The sequence below is a fragment of the Columba livia genome, chromosome 6 (assembly GCF_036013475.1).
Source record: "Columba livia isolate bColLiv1 breed racing homer chromosome 6, bColLiv1.pat.W.v2, whole genome shotgun sequence".
NCBI lineage: Eukaryota > Metazoa > Chordata > Aves > Columbiformes > Columbidae > Columba > Columba livia.
This window is the reverse complement of record NC_088607.1, coordinates 24,925,202-24,946,847: the sequence shown is the minus strand read 5'-3', so window position 1 is coordinate 24,946,847 and position 21,646 is coordinate 24,925,202. Positions and strand designations below refer to the sequence as shown.

At 35.5% G+C, this 21,646-nt stretch overlaps 1 protein-coding gene across 35 annotated transcripts in view; it reads left to right on the top strand.

Moving 5' to 3' along the window:
- Positions 1–21,646, top strand: part of KCNMA1 (potassium calcium-activated channel subfamily M alpha 1) — a 480,013-nt gene that overhangs the window by 350,837 nt on the left and 107,530 nt on the right. For 18 of the 35 annotated variants that reach the window (XM_065068524.1, XM_065068532.1, XM_065068527.1 and 15 more), the window contains 4 exons: positions 719–787; positions 4,825–4,836; positions 16,089–16,175; positions 20,385–20,461. In XM_065068524.1, the coding sequence (XP_064924596.1) occupies positions 719–787; positions 4,825–4,836; positions 16,089–16,175; positions 20,385–20,461 (245 nt within the window). The remainder of the gene's footprint in view (positions 1–718; positions 788–4,824; positions 4,837–16,088; positions 16,176–20,384; positions 20,462–21,646) is intronic. The other 17 variants (XM_065068525.1, XM_065068523.1, XM_065068529.1 and 14 more) reach the window with 1 other exon arrangement.

Sequence of the window (21,646 nt, the reverse complement as noted above, 5' to 3'; positions counted from 1 at the left end):
ATCAGTTTCAAATCTCTTTCTGATACATCTATTAATTCCTGACTCTGAGTAAAGAAATGAAAAACTGCATTCCTCAGTGTTTTGGCAGTAAGCATGAGCAATGTTTTTAATGCACCAAACCTGGCAATGAGTATTGCTTTGTAGCCAGTGATTAATAACTTGCAAAATACGAAATTTAATTGTGTTTAATTTTATTGGTCAGGTGGGATTAGACCGTAAAACATACCTTATCTAGGAAAAAAGCAGGAATAAGATCATTTTAATCAAGTTGAACTACATTTGCACAGTACAGTTAAATAGTGAGACTTATTTATCCTAATGTTGAATTACATGGCATGTATACCTATTTATGTTACCGCTTAAATATTCCTAAAGATAAGAATGAGATATTGATATCTAAGACTAGGCTAGTATTGGTATTTCTTTTTTGGTTTCTCCCTGTTTAGGAAGATACATATATAGATAGATTATCAAATACTAGAAAACCAAGGAAGAGAAGTTAAGTTGCTTCTAAGTTTATTTGTAGGCAATATGTGTTCATTAACTTCAAAACAGAAAATGGAAAAACATTAATATATGTTCTGTGTAAACCTAACTGAAAAAAGTGGGAAAATATCTTTATATGTGTTCTCAAAGAAAATACCTACCCTGCAGCCATCTCCATAAGTGATGTTGGTTGTGAAAAAGAACTGACTCTTGGTCTCTTCTCTTCTTGCAGACTGGTGTTTGCGAAACTAAAGCTCTTAATGATAGCCATAGAATACAAATCGGAAAAACGAGAAAGCAGGTATGTCCAATGCCTACAATTTTTGAAGTTTTGGAATGCACTTTCAATAATTTTGCCTGCTTTTTTTTCCAGAATGAACATAATTATTCCTATATTTTTTAAACATTTCAGAGTATAATTAGCATCCCATCACATTACACCATTTCATATAGTGCTGAAAGGCTTTTACTTCTTCTCCATTCTTCTTCTTTAAAAGTATTTAAGTCAGAACATTTAGGAGAAAGTGAGGGGACCGTGATACATATGTCCTATCTCCAGAAGAGCGCTTCATTTTTACTTAAACAAAAACTTACAATGTGTTTGTTCATAGTCTATCAGTTTTGACTGGAGGTCCAACTTATTTTACTGAAAATGGAAAAGTGGAAAAAAGATGTGGTGTATTTATATGGTATCTATTCTGACAAAACTTGCATATATGAATAACATCATAAAATTGGAAAAGATTAGTTTAGCCTTGAAATTAGCAAGTGGCTGACTCCTTTCCTCAACCAAAAATAAAAATGAAAAAAAAAATCATTTTTATTTGTACATATTCACAGACAGGAAAAGAAGTATTTCTTGTTGTTTTTTATACAAAAATTCATAAAAATCTGAGTGAACATTGGAGTCAATCTTTTCCATCAGTGCTTTATATGACATTCCTTTTGCATAACAAAAATGTTATAAATATTCTCTGCAACATGTAGAGGAGCTTATAATAAAAATATAATATTACTGACTGTGAGCTGAATTTCATTTTCCTCTGTCAAAAACCATGGTCTGTTCTACTGTAGTAAATCTGGAACAGTACATATTAGTTCACCTTATTTTTGGCCACTAATTACCTAAAACTTTTGAGGGCAATTGTTTTCTTCACAGGGGAACCAAATCTGTCATTTGAGCTCATGCCAAATGTTGAAAGTTTATTTTAGTGTTTATTATTATCTGTTGTCATTTTTCTTTACTAAAAATATCTATAAAACCTATGTGGGGCATTTGACACGGAAAATGCAATGTTACAACTGTTTAAAATAGTATTTTCATGCCCTATAGTTGGTTTCTTTCTTATGTTATAAAGTGATATGTGAAGAGGAGTATGTGCTCTTGGATATTCTTTTTGTTCACACGTGCTGATAAAGAAATGCCCTTTCTTTTTTTTTTTTTTTTTTGAAATAACAGATTTTTTCTTAAATGTTTCCAGCTGCCATGGCCTCTTAAAAATTTCCATTGAATGAACTCATTCCACGTTAGTTAACATAAAGGAAATTATTTATTATTCTTTTCTCTGTGAACAGTTTCATCTTTTCCTAGAAAAAAGAAAAACACAATAGTAACAGCAGTGGAACTATTTACCAGATTTTGTATTTCTAATGTTAGAAAATATCTAGTTTCTGTTGGTTCTCCTGAGAATTACTGCTCAGCATTAGGTTGTCATTACTTCAGTTGTCATTTACTTACATAAATGCTAATATTACAGTCTTTTTTAATAATAACAGATAATTCACAGATAAGCATTCTTTGCACTAACTTCAGTGGGAGTTGGATTGAGTTCTTAATCACAAGGTGATGCAGAGGTTGCCACAAAAAGTAGCACAATGTGATAAAATCATATATTTCTTTTTACTTAAAACCATTCAGGTAACAGTTCACAATTAATTAGTTTGGTTGGAAAAAAAAAGGCCTGAAAATTGCAGGAAACACTACTAACAAAGGGATGTTAACAGTTTTATTTTGCGAATATGTATGTAACAAAAGGAGAGCATGTAGCCTAGATATTCACATTTTCTTATAACTGTGATCCACAGTGATGTCTGCTGACTTTATTAACCAGTGATAACTTTATTGTCACTGTTGGATGAACAACAGAGCTACCTGCAGCATGTCTTACTGTTCTACTTGCTCCTGTGCTCTTCAACCCAAATCTTTTCAGTACATGTTTGTGGGTTTCTAAGCTGGAGCATCTAGTCTAACCAGAAAAGTAGTGGAACAAAACATCAGTTTCTCACTTCTTAAGTATACTTGGATTTCCTTGTGTGTTATTAAATGAAAAGATGAGGGATTAAGATAAAAAATTAGAATAACATGGTTTGCAAGTGCAAGCTGTCTTTGAAAAAGATGAATTTGTCACTTACCAGTTATTTTTATTGATGTTGATTTTGGAGATACTTTATTCTACTTCATACCATAAGTTCTTCATTGGTGATTTTCACAAAAGTGTAGGTTGAACTGATCATGGTAGCCTTTTAGCTTTCACTTTTTATGAGAATTGCCAACAGTAGATATGTGCTGATTTATTTTATGATTATAGTTTAGCTTAATATTTTGGAAAGCTATTGAGAGCTTTTACATAGTTTACGATTTAGTGCAGCAACAATAAATACAAATTAAAATGTAGCCAATTATGTAGGCGGCACCCTTTTATTCAGTGCTAGTATTTTGAGCTGTAGCTGAGACAGGTCTAGGACCAGTATTTTCAGAAGCAGAGGAAATTTTCAAAGCATTCTTTCTGCCTAAGGCATGAGAAAAATCTTACACCCACCAGTTTAATTTTTGTTACTAATTGTAATAGAATATCTCTATAAGTAAATTATATATCTGATTTTTCATTTACACCAGGAGTTTCTTTTTAAGATTAGTTTAACCTGCCTTCATCATTTTGCACTCAGAACTAAAGGAACAGAAAATGAATTCAGAAGTGTGTGCAGCTGTCCCAAGTGGTAATGTGAGGGTGTCTGAGATTTCCCAGTTCACTCTACATTTACACCTCAGTGCTAAGGATAAATTCTAGTGCCATTTCAAGTCAAGGACAGAATTTTCTGTTATTTTGTTAGTCTTCATTATATGTCAAATGGTATAAATACTCATTTACCTATGCACTTTCTCATCCCAGGCATTCTCCTAGATGTTGGTTTTCTAAAGCTTTCTATTTTACAGCCAGATTATATTAACTCTACTGTAGGGATTTTGAGATCAATAGTAATTATAAATCATCAGAACTCTATCCAAGCCAATATTAATGTATGTTTCAGCAGTAGCTGAGCTTCCTGCTTGCAGTTTGGTTTATTTTCCTTTTTTCCTGACTCCTAATAAAGCTACAGAAAACAGTAAGCTCACCTAGAAAACAAGTTTTGACAGTATTAGATTGTTAATTAGAAACAATTTATAATTTTACAAGATTCCTTAAAAGCAGAATTTAAAAGTTTTCAAGCCTAAATATAGGTAATGTAGTCATAGATATGATAATTACAAACTAGTTTCCAAATAATGGGTAAAGTATCTATAGTATATTTATCTTTTTATGCAACTATTTCTCACCAGGGTATCTTGAAGGTTAATCAAAATAGCCATGATTTGTTTAACCCTTTACATTTATATATTTATTAATGTTTAAATTGCTGCTCAGTTACAAAGAAACCTCTGAGTTTACAAAATGTGACTGAATTTAGTGTGTTTCTGACCAGCTACTAATGTTTGTACTTCAGTAGTTTCAGGTCGCAATATGAGTCAGCCATTCCTTCATCTCTAATTAGTATCTGGGAATATTATGATCAGTTATTAAGAGCAGGAAGCACTTCTTAAATAAGTTTTTGTGTCTTTGATATAAGTATTTACTTTACTTTAAAAAATGGTCTTAGTTCACTTGTAGAGAGATTTTTATTATTCTGTAGAAAAATGATAAAGGACCATCAAATCAAAAATTCCCAGCAGAACTTGCTGAATAGATAGCAAAAAATATCAGTTCAAAATGCAGACATTCAAACTCACCTGAGATCATTTTTAGAGATATTTTTCTTCTCTTTTTTCCATGTATTTTTTTCCTTTTTATACATGAAAAAGCAAGAAGGAAAGCTTAACCAGGATTCTTCCCTCCTGCACCCTGTGTTTACTCCTCTTGTTAAATTTTCTCTTTGTCTATCTGTATATTTGTTCTCTTTCTCAGCAGAAAAACCTTTGAGCCTTGAAGACTTTTAAATAAAGGGTTTTTTTGCTTTTGCTTTGGTGTCAGCTGTTATCTTATCGAAGTGTTTGATTTGCAATTTTTTTCTTGTCGTTTGCAGAAGCCGAAAGCGGTATGCCCTCTTCGTTACCTTTCCTTCCAACCTCAATCCTACCTCCACTCCTTCTAACTTCAGGACTAATTCCTTGCCAAGAATACAGGAAGATAACATCTTTGTCTATCTTTCTCTGTATATACACACACATATATGCATATATATATTCATCTGTCTATGTGTGTATATATATATATTTGTGTGTGTATTTATATATGAGCCCCCAATATCAAAGAGGAGAGAGAATAGTGTTTTTATCTCTCCATTGGTTCTTGTGTCTCATGCACTAACTTCTTTGCAGGAAGTACAAAATAAAACAGTTTAAGTTTTTTAGGCTTTTTTTTTGTCCCCTGTGGAGTCATTGATGTATCACATTGTTACATTTCAAAACCAGACTTTACTGTTAACCTCTCCCCTCCCCTTTTTTTCATTTCTACCGTGTCATGACAATGTATATTTCGTCTTTACCAGCACTTGTGCTGCCATATTGTCTCCATATTCACACCTTCATCGATGTCTTTCTTTCCCCAGAGTCTTTCTTCAAAACATGTCTTAAAATACAGTAGTTCCTGTTCTCTTGTAGTCTCACCTTTCATTAACAACAACCAAATACTTAATTCTTTGCAATGCTGGTCCTGTTTTCAGCCCAGTTATTCGTAATACAGTACTCATTAAAGCTCTTGTACTGTTCCAGTGAAAGTGTCATGGATAGATTGTACTATATGTCACATTCATTTTAATGACATTTATTAAGCTCAATTATTAAGATGTTATTGAATGTATTTGTTTCCCAGTTTTGGTTTTCCTTTGGGATGGCATGTTCTGCATTTTCTTTTGGTACACCATGCTGTGAGCCCCTCTCTAGCCTATGTTCTCTCTTGCTGCTATTGGTTTGGATGAAGGGAATCAGGCATGCTCTTCCATATCCTCTCCTCTCCCCTTCTCATCTTTTCCCCCTCCTACTTTTGTTTTTCTAATCGCTTATAGTGCTCTGTCTGACTGTCATGGTGCTCTTTAGAGACCCATTCTCGTTGTCCAAACATTTCCATTTCCTTCTTCATCGTATTCTCTAAACTTTACTTCCCACGTCTGTTCTGTTGCGTGTGTTGTATGTGTTATATTTATTTATTTTTAGTCTTATTCTCCTGTGGTTTCTGAGTAGATGTGTGAAAAGAGAGGTGGCTTCCTGTCAGTTTGGCATTATTGATATGATCCAACTGCAGAGAAGTTACTGCAACACTTAGCATCTTCAAGGATCTGCAGTTGTTGCACCTCTACTTCGCTTCTTGCTTTTAAGTATATATTATCTTGTGGTGAAGGCATGTTAATGCTGGCATGATGAGCAATATGAAGAAATGTTGTACCAAGTGAAGTTGCTTGCTCCCAGAATATTGTCCTGCTTCATTGTACTGATAATCACTTCTGGAACCAGAAGGAATAGTTTAATTGTTTCAAACTGTATTGAATTCACCAGCACCATTGAACTAGTTTGGACTATGCCTCAATAAAATACCTTACACACATTCTGTAGACCATGACTTAGTATTTGCTGTTGTAAAGAACTTAACTCCTGGGAGCAACCTTTTATATGCTTGTAGTAATTAAGCTTTAATATACTATAGCATGTAATGTGCACTGTGTCTTTTGCCTTGTATTCTTTTTAGTGTCTTACTGGATTTTTCTGTGTAGAGCAATATGGATCTAAACTAATGTAAATGATGGAGCCCAGAAGAAAGAAGCAATACTTATGAGTTACAATCAGTGTGAAGCACACAACTCCCACTGTGGAATTTGTGCACCTACACTCTGCTTTGAAACATACTCTGAAAAAAAAAATAGTGTCTCAAACTAATTTTGTAATCCCAATTCTATAGTTGTGTGAATGACATGGCACATTTTAAAAGACCATTATGCTAACAGTAGTGCATTTCATCTGGGCATAGCATGAAACAATCAAGAATAATAGCTGGTTTTATTTTAAAATGTGGTAGCTATAGTCAGCAGTACCACATAGATACTGTATTAATAGTACTCAAAAAATACTATAACTTCCTGATTACTAGATGGTATTGCTGCTGTTTCAGTCGCACGGGGAATGGTACAGTACATCTACCACAAGGTTTAAAATGGAGTTATTACAGTTTTTGTCATTTGTTTAGTCAAAATTTTGCTGTTTGTGTTTCATTTAATTCAACAATTAATATTTTCTTTTTTTTTTTAGACAAGGATGATTGCAGTTACAAGGGTAGCCATCAATCTGAAAAACAAACAAACCAACCAACAAAACAAACAAAACCCAACCAAAAACCAAGAAAAAAACACCATCACAACAAAAAACAACAAAACAAAGCACCACCACCACTACAACAAAAAAGAGTTTTATTGAATCAGACATTTCATTGATGCAGGGATGAAATGTTCGATAGATCTCTGATAAAGGGGTTAATCTCACCTAACTTTATCAATCTAAATATTATGAATAGATGTCTTGGAGCATAAGTCTTATGAGGAGCAGTTGAGGGAGCTGGAGTTGTTTAGCCTGAGAAAAAGAGGCTGAGGGGAGATCTTATTGCTGTCTAGAACTACCTGAAAGGAGGTTGTAGCATGAAGGGTGTTGGACTCTTCTCCCAAGTAGCAAGGAGATGGCCTCAAGTTGAGTCAAGAGAGGTTTACATTGGATATTAGGAAAAAAAATCTTCACAGAAAGGGTTGTCAGGCTTCCCAGGGAAGTGGTGGAGTCACCAGCCCTGGAGGTGTTTAAAAGGTATTTAGATGAGGTTCTGAGGCACGTGGTTTAGTGGTAGAGTTAGGTTAGGATGTGGTTTGAATTGATGATCCTGAGAGTCTCTTCCACCTGAAACGATTCTATGATTCCATGATCTCCTTTTAGTTATTGAAATTCATGCCATGATTTCAAGGAAAGAGAGAGACAGTTATTGAAAGTAGCCTCCATTCTAAGACAGATAATATGAGTCCCACCTTCAGTGCTGTCTAAAATTTAACCTTGAAAGTAAGAAGAAATAAGGACATAACTGAGGCTACTGATAAGGAAAGTTTTTAAGAGAACTCTTCCAGTATGCGTCTCTAATGATTCTAGTTCTTAGTCTTTATATAGCACCGCTAAAATGTTGTCACCCTTGCCTGTTTTCTGTGCTGTACTTGCTTGGCATCTCCATATGCCTTAGCTTAGATTCTTTTACTGAACCTCTTCCATCTAAATAAGATTATTTCTCAGAAAAGACTGATGGTTATACAAATATACAAAAAGATACATCATCTACTGTATAAATGCTGGGTCTAGATTAAAAGTTTGAAGTTATGTCCATTTACGACTTCAGCAACAATGGAAGACAGCTCAGTTTCAAGATGTGCAAAGCAAATTGTGGAGCAACGCCACTTAGCAAGTGGCCTACCAATAAATACATACAGTGTAACGATGGTTCAGACTCTAATGTTGATTGGTTGTTTTTTTCAATGTAGTTCTCAGAGAAGATAGCTAACTATTCTAGAAAGCTACAGGAAATATCTCTGATCCATGTGGGCATGGATGACTATGTCCTTTTCAGGAAAGACAGGCCAGCCAGGCGTGGTGGTGGAGTTGCTCTTTATGTGAGAGAGCAACTACAATGTGTTAAGTATTGTCCAGGCACGGATGAAGAGAGAGTTGAGAATCTATGGGTGAAAGTTAAGGGGCAGGCTGGCAAGGGTGATACTATTCTGGGCATCTATTACAGGCCACCAGATCAGGGTGAGGAAGTTGACGAGGCCTTCTACAGACAGCTGAGAGCACCCTCACAATCACAGGCCGTGGTTGTGGTGAGGGATTTTAACTTCCCTGATGTTTGTTGGAAGGACTACTCAGCCAGCCAGCCACAGACTAGGAGGTTCCTCCAGTGCCTTGACGATAACTTTCTGATGCAAAGGATGGAGGAGCCGACTAGAAGAGGTACATTGCTGGACCTCATCCTCACTAACAAGGAGGGTCTGGTTGAAGCCGTAAGGGTTGAGGGCTGCCTTGGTTGCAGCGACCATGAGATGGTGGAGTTCAGGATCTCATGTGGCAGGAGCAGGATAGCAAGCAGAATTGCAACCCCGGATTTCAGCAGGGCAAACTTTGGCCTTTTCAGGCAATTGCTAGGGGAAATCCCGTGGGCAAGGCTGCTTAAAGGTAAAGGGACCCAAGGTAGTTGGTTAGCGTTCAGGGACTGTTTCTACCAGGCACAAGATCAGAGCATCCCAACACATAGGAAGTCAAGGAAGGGAGCCAGGAGACCTGCGTGGTTAAAGAGGGAAATGCTGGGTGTGCTCAAGTGGAAGAAGAGAGTTTATAGGTCATGGAATGGAGGGACTGGCCACTTGGGGAGAATATAAGGCTGTTGTCAGAGGGTGTAGGGAGGCAACTAGGAAAGCTAAGGCCTCCTTAGAATTAAACCTGACAAGAGGGGTCAAGGACAACAGGAAGAGCTTTTTCCAATATGTGGCAGACAAAAACTAATACCAGAGGCAATGTAGGCTCACTGATGAATGAGGTGGGTGCCCTGGTGACAGAAGATACAGAGAAGGCAGAGTTACTGAATGCCTTCTTTGTCTCTGTCTACTCTGCCGAAGGCTATCCTGTGTAGCCCAGTACCACTGAGGCCCCAGATGAAGGCAGGACAATGGAGGAGCTTGCCTCGGTTGATGAGGACTGGGTTAGGGAGCAATTAGGCAATCTGGACATCCATAAATCCATGGATCTGGAAGGGCTGCACCTGTGTGTGCTAAGGAAGCTGGCTGAGGTCATTGCTGGACTGCTCTCCATCATCTTTGCCAAGTCTTGGGAAACAGGAGAGGTGCCTGAGGACTGGAGGGAAGCAAATGTCACTCCATTCTTCAAAAAGGGCAAGAAAGAGGACCCGGGTAACTATAGACCTGTCAGCCTCACCTCTATCCCTGGGAAACTGATGGAACGACTAATCCTTGGTGCCATCTCAAGGCATATCAGGGATAGGAGGGTCATTAGGGGCAGTCAACATGGCTTCACCAAGGGGAAGTCATGCTTGACCAACCTCATTGATTTTTATGAGGACATAACAAGATGGATGGATGATGGCAGAGCAGTGGACGTGATCTACCTTGACTTCAGCAAGGCACTTGACACAGTCTTCCACAGTATCCTCACAGCTAAGCTGAGGGAGTGTGGTCTGGATGACCGGGTAGTGAGGTGGACTGCAAACTGGCTGAAGGGAAGAAGCCAGAGAGTCATGGTCAATGGGGCAGAGTCTAGTTGGGGGCCTGTATCTAGTGGAGTGCCTCAGGGGTCAGTACTGGGGCCTGTATTATTGAATATATTCATCAATGATTTGGACAAGGAAATAGAGTGTACTGTCAGCAAGTTTGCTCATGACACCAAGCTGGGAGGAGTGGCTGACATGCCAGAAGGCTGTGCCGCCATCCAGCGAGGCCTGGACAGGCTGGGGAGTTGAGTGGGGAAAAATTTAATGAAATATAACAAGGGCAAGTGTAGAGTCTTGCATCTGGGTAGGAACAATCCCAGGTTCCAGTATAAGTTGGGGAATGACCTATTAGAGAGCAGCGCAGGGGAAAGGGACCTGGGGGGTCCTGGTGGACAGCAGGATGACCATGAGCCAGCACTGTGCCCTTGTGGCCAGGAAGGCCAGTGGCATCCTGGGGTGTATTAGAAGGGGGGTGGTTAGTAGGTCTAGAGAGGTTCTCCTTCCCCTCTACTCTGCCCTGGTGAGACCACATCTGGAATACAGTGTCCAGTTCTGGGCCTCTCAGTTCAAGAAGGACAGGGAACTGCTGGAGAGGGTCCAGTGTAGGGCAGCAAAGATGATTAAGGGAGTGGAGCATCTCCCTTATGAGGAAAGGCTGAGGGAGCTGGGTCTCTATAGCCTGGAGAAGAGGAGACTGAGGGGTGACCTCATTCATGTTTACAGATATATAAAGGGTGAGTGCCGTGAGGATGGAGCCAGGCTCTTCTCAGTGACAACCAATGATAGGACAAGGGGTAATGGGTTCAAACTGGTACACAAAAGGTTCCACTTAAATTTGAGAAGAAACTTCTCAGTAAGGGTAACAGAGCACTGGAACAGGCTGCCTAGGATGGTTGTGGAGTCTCCTCCTCTGGAGACATTCAAAACCTGCATGGACACCTTCCTGTGTAACCTCATGTAGGTGTTCCTGCTCTGGCAGGGGGATTGGACTAGATGATCTTTTGAGGTCCCTTCCAATCCCTAACATTCCGTGATTCTGTGATTCTACTGAAGTTTTTGTATACTGAAAATTTATTAAAAAGAATGTTTTATATATTCTAATAACATGGAAAGATATCAGCCATCAAAGTTTCTAATGCTGTCTCCACCCAAGAAACATAATTTGAATCTAACATGTGTGATAATTGAAAGCAGGATACAAATAAATATAACTGAACAGCAGAAATGAGTAAAAAATAAATAGTTGTAAGGAATTAGTCCTGTTCCAAAGAGTCAGTTCGCAAATTGTCTTACAGTTCAAACCTCCAACTATCAGATTCTCCATCAAATATCTTTAAGTTCAGCAAAATATGGAAGACCTACAATTCATAATCAAAACCTTAGCTCACTTCTAATGCTTCGTGGGAAGGTAGAATATGGTATTCCTTATTTAGGTCACAATATTACTATATTGTGCAGCCAGTCATCCATGCTCTACAAAAAAGATATTGAACAACCTCATGTTTTGTGGTAGTTTCAGGTAAATAAAAGTGAATGAACAGATATTTACATATAACTGTATTTTACTGAGGGTAGCAGGTATACTTAAAACATCAGAAAGATATAATCCAGAGAGTCAATTGATCAAAATTAACGCATTGTCAAAGTTACTATCAGATATCTGCTCTCCACTGACATATGAAAAACTTCCTCATATCCCATCTGAACTTTTCATTGAACAATCTATAGAAAGAGATCCGTAAACGTTTGTATAGAATTTTTGTGACCACATTTGAATTTATTTTTTTTTTCTTTTTTTTAACTGTGCATCTCAAGTGTGCACGTGATTAGTTTCTGAGGTAACCTGAACTAGAAATGTTACAAAATTATAAAATTTTATCAAGATCTTAGAAGCTTTTAAAGTATTTTGCTTGATTTCATGGCCTGAATTAGGGGATAAACATATAAATATGTTTTATGATAAATACATATAGTTGGAAAAATCAGGGGTATTATCTTCAACAACTTTTTTTTCTAAAGTGTGTCTCAGAATGCATATAGATTAGCTATATATATCGCTATTAAATGTAATGAGTTTCTGTCCTTTTTTCCCCCTTTTCCTAAACCTTCCTATACCTGCAAAACTCCTTATCCTTTGAGATACATACAAATGAGACATTAGCTGAAGCTTTCTCTCTTACAGCTCTGATTTACTTTGCCATGTACTTATCTTCTCAACTGTGAGGATATACAGGGTGTTTCAAAGAGATGGATCCAATTTCAAAGATATAGTGACTTCAAACTGGGTCCATCTTTTTGAAACACCCTTAATACGCATACTTTCATGAGCTGCTTAAATAGATACATGCATCTCTAAATAACGGATACATTCTTCTTGGTATGCTCATAGGCCTGTTTTATTTTTCTCTGTCCTCTTTGTTCCCTATATTCAGTTCTTTTAATTCAAAACATTTCCCTTCCTGTATGTATTAGAGTGAGTGTTTATCAAAGCATAACTTTAGCTAATGACACTACAGGTCTCATAAGAAATAATTCAATTGCTGCTTTAATAAGCAGCATATTTAATAAATCCGTATAGACTCTGTAGAAATTGCTCATTACTTTGCTCTGGTTAAATATCAATGTGTATAAAACCCCAAAGCTTTATGAGCCTTTGTGGTAACTCTTTGCCAAGAGCAGTGATGGGGCAAATTAATTTTTATTCCCAACAGAAGATTTTGCTGCTGGGGTCATACTGCATTTACTACTATCACATCTATATTTTGTGGTTTTAAATACATTGTATTTGTGAAAATAAGTATATGTGAACAAAGTATAAGATCTTACAAAAATAAAGTCTGTACACTGACCCATCTGAATTGATTTAATGTGTCTCAGAGAATCCTGAGATAAAAAATCATGCTCACAATACATCTTAAATCAGAAATAACTAACTTAAGAGTACGTTCACTGCTTCTTAAAAGAACTGCTTAATTTGCTTATTAATTTGTGAAATCTTACGTTCTGTGAGAAAGAGTGAACATTTACAGATCTAGTGATTGCCTCAGCTTGTGGAGTTAGGGTTTTCAAGCTTTTGGTAGGATTTTTTTACTGCATGGGTAGGGTTTATTGATCTCCAAGAATGGGATGGGAGAGTGGAAAAAACGTGCCTATGTGAAGAAGTTCATCTATTTTGACTGCAAAGCTGTAATACGTCTGTGATTAAGGGCAAAGAATGAAATAAGGACAAACAAAGTATTTTTCTTACAGAGCAGTACCCATTTGTACCTAAGAAAAATAGCCAACCCTCACCGTATTGCAAGTCTTCACATATAGCAGAAAGAACAATGTAGTAGAAATAAATGAGACTAGCATCTGTAGATTTTTGAGTTTAACAGCTAAATTCTCAGTATAATGGCAGATTAAGGATTAGCAGGCAAGGAAGAGGAAAGATGGAGACTGAAACACAGATGCAGTTTATGGACATGATAGAAAGTTTTGGCAGAAAGAGTTTGGTGAGTTAGTGGCAGAAGGTTTTTTTTTGTGATTCTTGACAGGTGCCTTATCTAGGCTCATATAGGCTCGCAGGCTTAAGAGATACCATTCTCAGCTTTTTTCTATGAGTGTAATGGTAGAGTGTATGTCTCATCTCCCTTAGGAATGGCCTGTTAAAGTATCTCTGTAGCAACTAGTAAGTGCTCTGTTGGATAAAGTGACAATAGTTTGTGCAGAGAATCTAAGTTTTCCAACCAGTTTGTGACTTGAGTGACTGGTTTCATATAAAGAAATTAATGTGGGGTTATTTGTGTTTTTTTCCCGTCTGTTTCATTCCATTTTAAAACTTGTGAAATTGCATTTTAAAACTGCGGTAGGTAAATGTTTCGGTTGCAAGCTCAACCACTAAGCCCAAATCACTAACAAAAGAAATACCAGGCATGAAGTTTACCTGTGCAACTTTAATTCATCCCATTTATCTGTGTGCATAACATAGGTGTTGTTTACACTATTGCATTTCATTTTTTTGCAATACTACTGAAGCATGCTGTGGAGATGAATCTGCTTTCTGTGGCGCTGACTTCTGTTTTCTGTAGTTCTTTTCTTTTTTTTTTGTTGCAAAGCATAAAACTGTGAACAAAGGAAAAGGAAGGATGTCTGGCTAAATGTTTTCTTTGATATACAATTTCTGTTCAAGCCTCTGCCACAGAATATCTGTGTGAGAGTGAGCCAGTAATTTAGACCAAAACTTTTACAGATGACTTCTGATTAAGTGTTTATTATATTGAGAAAGAGAGGCTAGGTTTTTGGAAGTGCTGAGCATTCTTACAGCAGAAGTCCCTAGAAGGTGTATAGGGAGCTATGCTATGTTAAATACTTAAAAAAATGGCCTGTAGGCATTCCGAATTAATAGCTACTATATCTCATAGTGACTTAATCTCACATCTGTAAAATGGGATGATATTACATCTTCAGTCTAGTTGTAAAATAACTTATGTATTTGTGAATCTTTTGCATGCTATAGTGATGAACGCTGCAGAAAAACACATAAGAAAAATATGTTGATTTTAAGGAAAGATAAACTACATGAAGCCATGCTGGGAGTAATGGCAGTGAAACACCACTGAATGAAGTTCCCAATTGTGAGGAAAAAGTAGTTTGTCACTATTAACTTAAGAACTATATCATAACATCTGTATAATAGGGGCTGAATTATGGCTGCATGACTAACCTTTTAATTCTTAACACATGAATGCTTTATTCTGCAGCCTGGATATTCCTTTCATAGGATCTTGTGGGCATGTGTAATCACACAAAACAATGTGCCCGTTATAAAGCTTTCAGGTATATTTTTTGTCACACTAATTTATTACTAATCTATAGATAATAAATAACATCTTGAATAAGAGACTCATTTTCCCTTCTAACATTAACATGGAAGATTTTTGCTTTCACATTTTAGTGCCTGTCAAATTTTATGTCTGTTCAGAAATGTGCTTTATTTTTGTATATATATGCTAACCCCAAATCAATTTTTGACAAATCCACAAGCATTTAAATTGCTGTTAGTCTTTATTTACTGTAAATTGTATATGTGTGCTGTTACTACATTTTGACTTACAGTGGCTAAGCTTTAAGAAAAGACAAAAGGAGAATTTCTGACAAGTTTTACTAAGTTCTAGCAAATCAAAAGCTTAATTGTATTACACATTAATAAAACTTATTGGATAATATATTTACATCTATATCTGTGTATTCATATTTAGCTTGATACTTTGCAAATTGCCTTACCTAAAATCTAGTGTTAAATTGTTATGAAAATAAAGAAGATATTTCATAGAGAGACATGGAGTACCTCACTTCTTGATAGCAGTTTATAATTTCCTTCATGAAAATTAACTGAGGCTATTCTGTCAGTGTGGTTGGGTTACTTTTGTTCTTCCACAGCTGCATAGCAGTGTTTTAAAAATTTTCTATTCATTTTATGTTTTTTCAGCTACCGTGACTGGTTGTCTTGTACCATTCCCCTTGAGTGTATGTGTGTATTTATTATTTTAAATAATAACATTATATGTCCAGATAGGGGTCCCATTAACATCGTATTTCACTAGAAACTGACAAAAATTGCATCAAAGAGTTAAGCTTCATAAATGATATGTTGTTTTGTTATTGAGTGGTGGTTGCTGGTTCTTCTCTTTTCACCCTATTGTGAATTTTTCACCACTTTGCATGACAGAGCAAGAAAGCTGAAATGCTCAGCTTCACACATCATGTTTCTGAGAGGCTTAATTTCATGTAATCTATATTTAATGCAAAAAGTAAGAAAACAGATGTAAACACTTAAATAATGTGATTATATACAGAGGCCTGTGACTGTCTCATACCTACGATTTTGTAAAGAGCATGCGAAACTGTTATTTGATTGGAAATTTCAAGGAAAAATGGCTTAAAATTTCCTTGCAGCCTTTCCTGACTAGTGGGTCCCCTATAACAGAACCAAACAAAGCTATTTTTGAACATTCAGTTAGAAGTAATTTAAACTTATGGTTTTGTTGTTTTTCTTCTTGTTTCACTGAGCAGTATATTAATCAATCCTGGAAACCACGTCAAGATTCAAGAAGGTACATTAGGATTCTTCATTGCAAGTGATGCCAAAGAAGTAAAAAGGTAACTAATATATTTTTATCTTTGAATTTGAACAAATAATAGTCAATTTATGTTGGTTTTGGTTTCTGTTTTTGTTGTTGTTTGTTTGTTTGTTTGTTTGTTTTTCTTTACACCTTGCCTAAGTTTCATTAGTATCCATTTAAAGATTCTCTGGGGAACTAAGTTGGTACTCTAGTGAACCATCCATGTGTGTATGCCATTTTCTTAAAATAACAATTTTATGACAGATGTGGAAAGAAATGAAGAGGTTTTTTTGGTCTGAGTCCTATTGGAAAATGTAAGATATTTTGATCTGATTTCTCTATAATTAATTTGACTCAGTGAGCTATAGTTTTGTCTCAGTTTCAGGCTTAGAGTAGTTCTTATTTACATAGACTCTAGTAAATATTTGTTGTGAGCAAGCTACTGTATTCCTTCAGTAATTGCATTAGCAGAACAATATTTATGTTACTGTCGTTTTTCTTTACTGGAACTAAATACTCTATGGCCTCATAATAATAAATGAAACTACAACGGTGCAATATATCCCAGCCATGGCAGACAACTTCGCTGGATTGTTCTACTTATCTGTATTAGATTTGGGTTGAATGAAAAGGATTTTTATGGTATTGTGTTTTGAACCAAACCTGTGTACTCATATTTGTTAGGATAATAATATGCTTGGAATAAATAAAAGAGTAGTGTGAAAATATAATTTTTAAAATAAATAATTATTCAATGTCTATAAGTTTGTTGTTTTTTTTAAAGAATATTTGCAGCTGAATACTTCCTCACAATTTGTATTTTTTGTAAGTCATGCTATCAAGAATCTGATTTTTAATACATCCTATACTCAGAAGGTTAAAATATTCAAATTATAACCCTTACTAGGTCCTAATCTTTTTATGAATAACTTACAGTGAAAAGAATATTTAAGCAAGGCATGTTTGCCACAAATATGTAAAGAAAATCAAAACAGTGAAATCACTAAGAATTCTGTTTTCATCAAAAGAGTTTTTCACTAGGTGAAGCATATAAAACAGCACAGCAGAGCTTCTGTCCTCTCATACTTCTAGCACCATCTTTGGAGTACTTGCATCCAGCACTGCCTCAGGTTCGCTGCCCTTCAGCATATAGTTCTTTTCCTCTCTGTTGTTTTTCTCCATTTGAATATACAGAACCACCTTCACATTTCTGTACTGAGATACTTGCTTTTTTCATTTATAAGGCATTTTACACTCTCCTATGAAATTATTTCAGACTCTAAGTAAAAATTACCTGGCCTGGCCTTTTTGACAGGGAGAAGTTGAGGTTTATTAGTGAGTTTAGAGAAAATACATACATCATTAATCTAGCATGTTTTATCTCATAGCAAGCTGAAACAAAATTCCCAATTTTGCCTTGCTTTTTGCAGAAGGCTTTCTTTAGAAACATGCTGCTTCCTTTATCACATTTCTTAGCTATCCAATGCAAAGCAAATGATTATCAAATGTGTTTCAACTAATAAAACAGATTATGTGAAATGCTGATTTCACCCTTTTGAGCTGTGAGTCAGACTCAGAAAATTGTTCTAAACTTGAAGTATTTTGAAGGGGAAAAAAAAGTTATTGTTTTTAATATGGAAAAATTAAACATGTTATATACCTGAAATTCAAATTAAGTTATTCTGGTTTTATGTTACATGCTAATGGAGAAAATTCAGCTCCTTTAAGCTAAATCTATTCATATTTATCATATATGTATTCCACAATGAAATGTAACATGCAATATTCAATTACTTTTCTTGCTAGAATTACTTTTGCATTTTTAGAATAATAGTCTCACATTAAAACAATTATACATATAAAAAATTATGTCTAGTTATTTAGCTTCATGTAAAATGTTGAGTGTTTAAATATATTAAAAACTGTATGAATTGCATCTTATTATTTTTTATTCATTTATGTGTTGGTACGAACATTAGAAATCCACTTAATTCAACCCAATTGTTAAGAAGGATAATTTTATTACAGCAATCACTTCAGGCATTTGCTCTTGACTTTTCAGATAGGATTGAAGGTACTTTTTAGGACACTTGTCCTCCAGCGGACTTCAGAAAAATGGTCTGTAGAAATTACCTGTGTCAAATTTGTGTAATGAAGTTTTGTGAGGGAACATTTGTGATACTGGATTCTTGTTCAATATAGAAGTTTACAGCTGGATTGGGGAGAAATTATAAAAATTGGAGGCAGTTTTCTTCTCCTTGTTTACACCTTGTCTCATTTTTTGAAAAATATTTTATTCTCATGACCTTGGGAGGCACTTTGTTTTCTTTTTTGTTGAAACGTGAATATTTTGAAGACCAGAAACTTTCTGCAGTGAAGTATACAAATGGTGAAGGTTTTTTCATTTTACATTTTGCTTATTGGATATAGTAAGACATTTTCACAGTCTGAAAGAGTAATCTTTCCGGAAGATTCTTGGACAAATTAAGGCTGCTACATCTAGGACTTATATCTTCCATCAGTAGTTTGCATGCTCTCTTGATTTTAGAAATGTTGATGACATTGTGAGGTCTTACTGCAAATTTAAAGTTGGATTCTCTGGTCCATATCTCATATGCTAGACCTGCTGCATTTCTTGTGATGCCCCATTTTACCTGGGCCAGTATTCAGAGGTGTAAAATAACTTAGATAAATTCATAATTATTTGAATTAGGTATTCAGTTCATATTTCTGAACGTTTGTTTTAATATAGTTCCACCTGTGGTGGACACTGTCTCCTTAATCTAAAAGAATTAGTAGCGATTGTCCTAGCTAAACTGCCAAATGCTGCATTTATTCAGAGGCTGTGTATTAATATTGGGTTGGGGGTTTGTTTGTTTGTTTGCCTTTTTTTTATGGTGCTTTGTTTTTTGTGGGGTGTTTTTTTTGTTTGTTTGGTGGGTTTGTTTGTTTTGTTGGTTTTGTTTGTTTGTTTGTTTGTTTTAATTTTTTGTAATTTGGTCTATAGATTGTTCTGTTCCAGTGATCTCCATACTGTTGTAGCAATCCAACCATCCTACATTTATGAATAGTGCTGTCAGCAAAATCCATGGGTGGTTACAAAGTGGCACCTTTGGTTCTTACTGCCAGTTTGCTTTTAGCAGTATGCAATGAGAGAGGGTTGTGAAGATAGGTATGGAGCTGACATATCCTGCGTATGGATAAGTACAGGGAAATTTCAGCAGGTTAAAAAATATGTTTAATTCATGATGCCAGGAAGAATAATGGTAAACAGTAACTGTCCAGTTAGAGGCCAGCTGTCTGATCTTCATGAAATGTGTCACAGCAGCCTTACATGACATGTTGACTTGACAGGCATGATTAAAATTTCCTGTGGGCAGTCTGATGCATATTTATTAAAATGAACTTTTGCTTTAATCTTATATAATGTCAAATGTTTACCCTTTCTCACTTCCATGGTTCTCCTTGTGCTTCACCTAACGGTGAGCCATTTGATACAAGAGTAGAAGTTCATAGCCAAAAACATTAAATGGAAGCCTAGATGGTTCACCTTGCTAATTGCATATTTTTGTTTGAAATTTTGGCTTTTGTCTGTTCAGAACCAAGATGCTCCTGCTCTGTTTGGATATAAAACCAAAAAAAGAGTCTGAACCAAGATTATTTCAGTTCTTTCATTTATATGTTCCTTTAGGAACTTACTTTTAGTGGCTTTTTCCCTTCCTGGTTTTGGTTGTGGTTTGTTTTTGTAAATAACGTATCTGATGTTATTGTCATGTTGATTTCATGGCAATCTCTCATTGTATTCAAAATGAAGTTCTATGTGTGACCAGGCTGAAAAAATGGCCCAGGGTGCTAGAAATTATTTACCCAAAGAGAAAAAAATCTGGTATATCCAATAAGAAAAGACAATTAATTATATATATATTTTATTCATTGGATGCTGTTTTTTCTAAGATGAAAGACAAATGAACTGATATACTGTGTTATAATTATTATCTGTTCTCCCAATTAATTTTCAAATAAAAGTATATTAAAAGAAACACTAATTTGAAGTCATATGTTTGAGATTAATGGTCTTTCTTGCAGCAAATATTTCCTACTTTAAATGTTTAAATCTTTTCAAAGATCAGAGGAAATTAGTGCTGGCTTGTTTTGTTAATTTGGCACTGCAACAAGAGGAAATGTGGGACTAATTTCATTCGTATGGATTAAGAAATGTGTCAATTTTTCCATTCTGTCTCTGTAGGGCATTTTTTTACTGCAAGGCCTGTCATGATGACATCACGGATCCCAAAAGGATAAAAAAATGTGGCTGCAAACGGCGTAAGTAATATTTTTATCACTTCTTTGCTCTCCTTTTCATGAACTGAAGAATATCTGTATATGCATTTCCATGTTTTACACCGTGGTACAGAAAAGCTAAGAAATAAATGCACAGCAACGTAGTAAGTTCTATTTGCATTTCTGAAGTACACATATTTTTGTTACATTTTACACCTGTTTCTTCATTAAAAATTCCATTAGAGTCCAAAGCTAACAAAACCTTAAAAATTAAATCAAACTAGATCTAATTGTGAAAGTTTCTGAGTTAAGAATGAGCTAACAGTGATATTCTGCTCTCATTTGTACCTTGCAAAAAGCCAGTTATTTCAATAATTTTCTGTAAAGAACTTCTGTCTATCTTGCTGAACATGATTCTATAAAAGAAGAAACTAGGGAATATAATTCCATCATATAACTATTAAAATAAAGTATTATTGAAATAAAGTGTCAGTTTTACTGGAGGATGGGATTGTCTGGAAGAAATTAAATATTAGCGTCTCTTACATATATCCTTTTAGAAGATTCTGTAGCTGAAATGCTAGTATTTGGTTTAGTTAAATTCTTAGGTCTACTCTTTAAATTGTTTGGAAAATTTCACATGAAGAAGTAATTGAGTTTTGAAATTGAGATCAGGCTTTGCATCTGTATCTTTAGAAATATATAGGAATTAGTATTTTATCTATATATTCTTTGTACGAACTATCACAACCACATTTGGCAAAAATGTGTGTTTGACCCACGTGCATTTGCAATACTGATATCAAAAGGATTTAGGGACTCATTTCTCAGTGGATAGCTGAATATTTATGTGCATTCCATGGTATTCTGCCGTGAAAAAGATAATTCAGTTCAAAAGTACTGATTAGGTAAATTGAAAGATCTCAGAAAAGTTTGATCATGTCTATTTTACCATTACTTTTAAAAGGGAACAAAGTTTTATTTATAGATTCAGTCATAGCGTTATCACTGCACTGTCTTAGAGGACTGGACCTTCTCTGCCTTTAAGGGATGCCTGAAATTAATGAATTCTTGAAGATGTTTTTTTTTTAAAAATATGTCACTGGAGTTTTTAAATAAACTCCTCTCCTCACAAAAATCAGGAGTGTGGATCAAAGTAGTATAATTGAGAGAAAGCTGAAACACTGTCAGAAAATGGTATTTATACTCCCAGTAGCCACAAGGAGA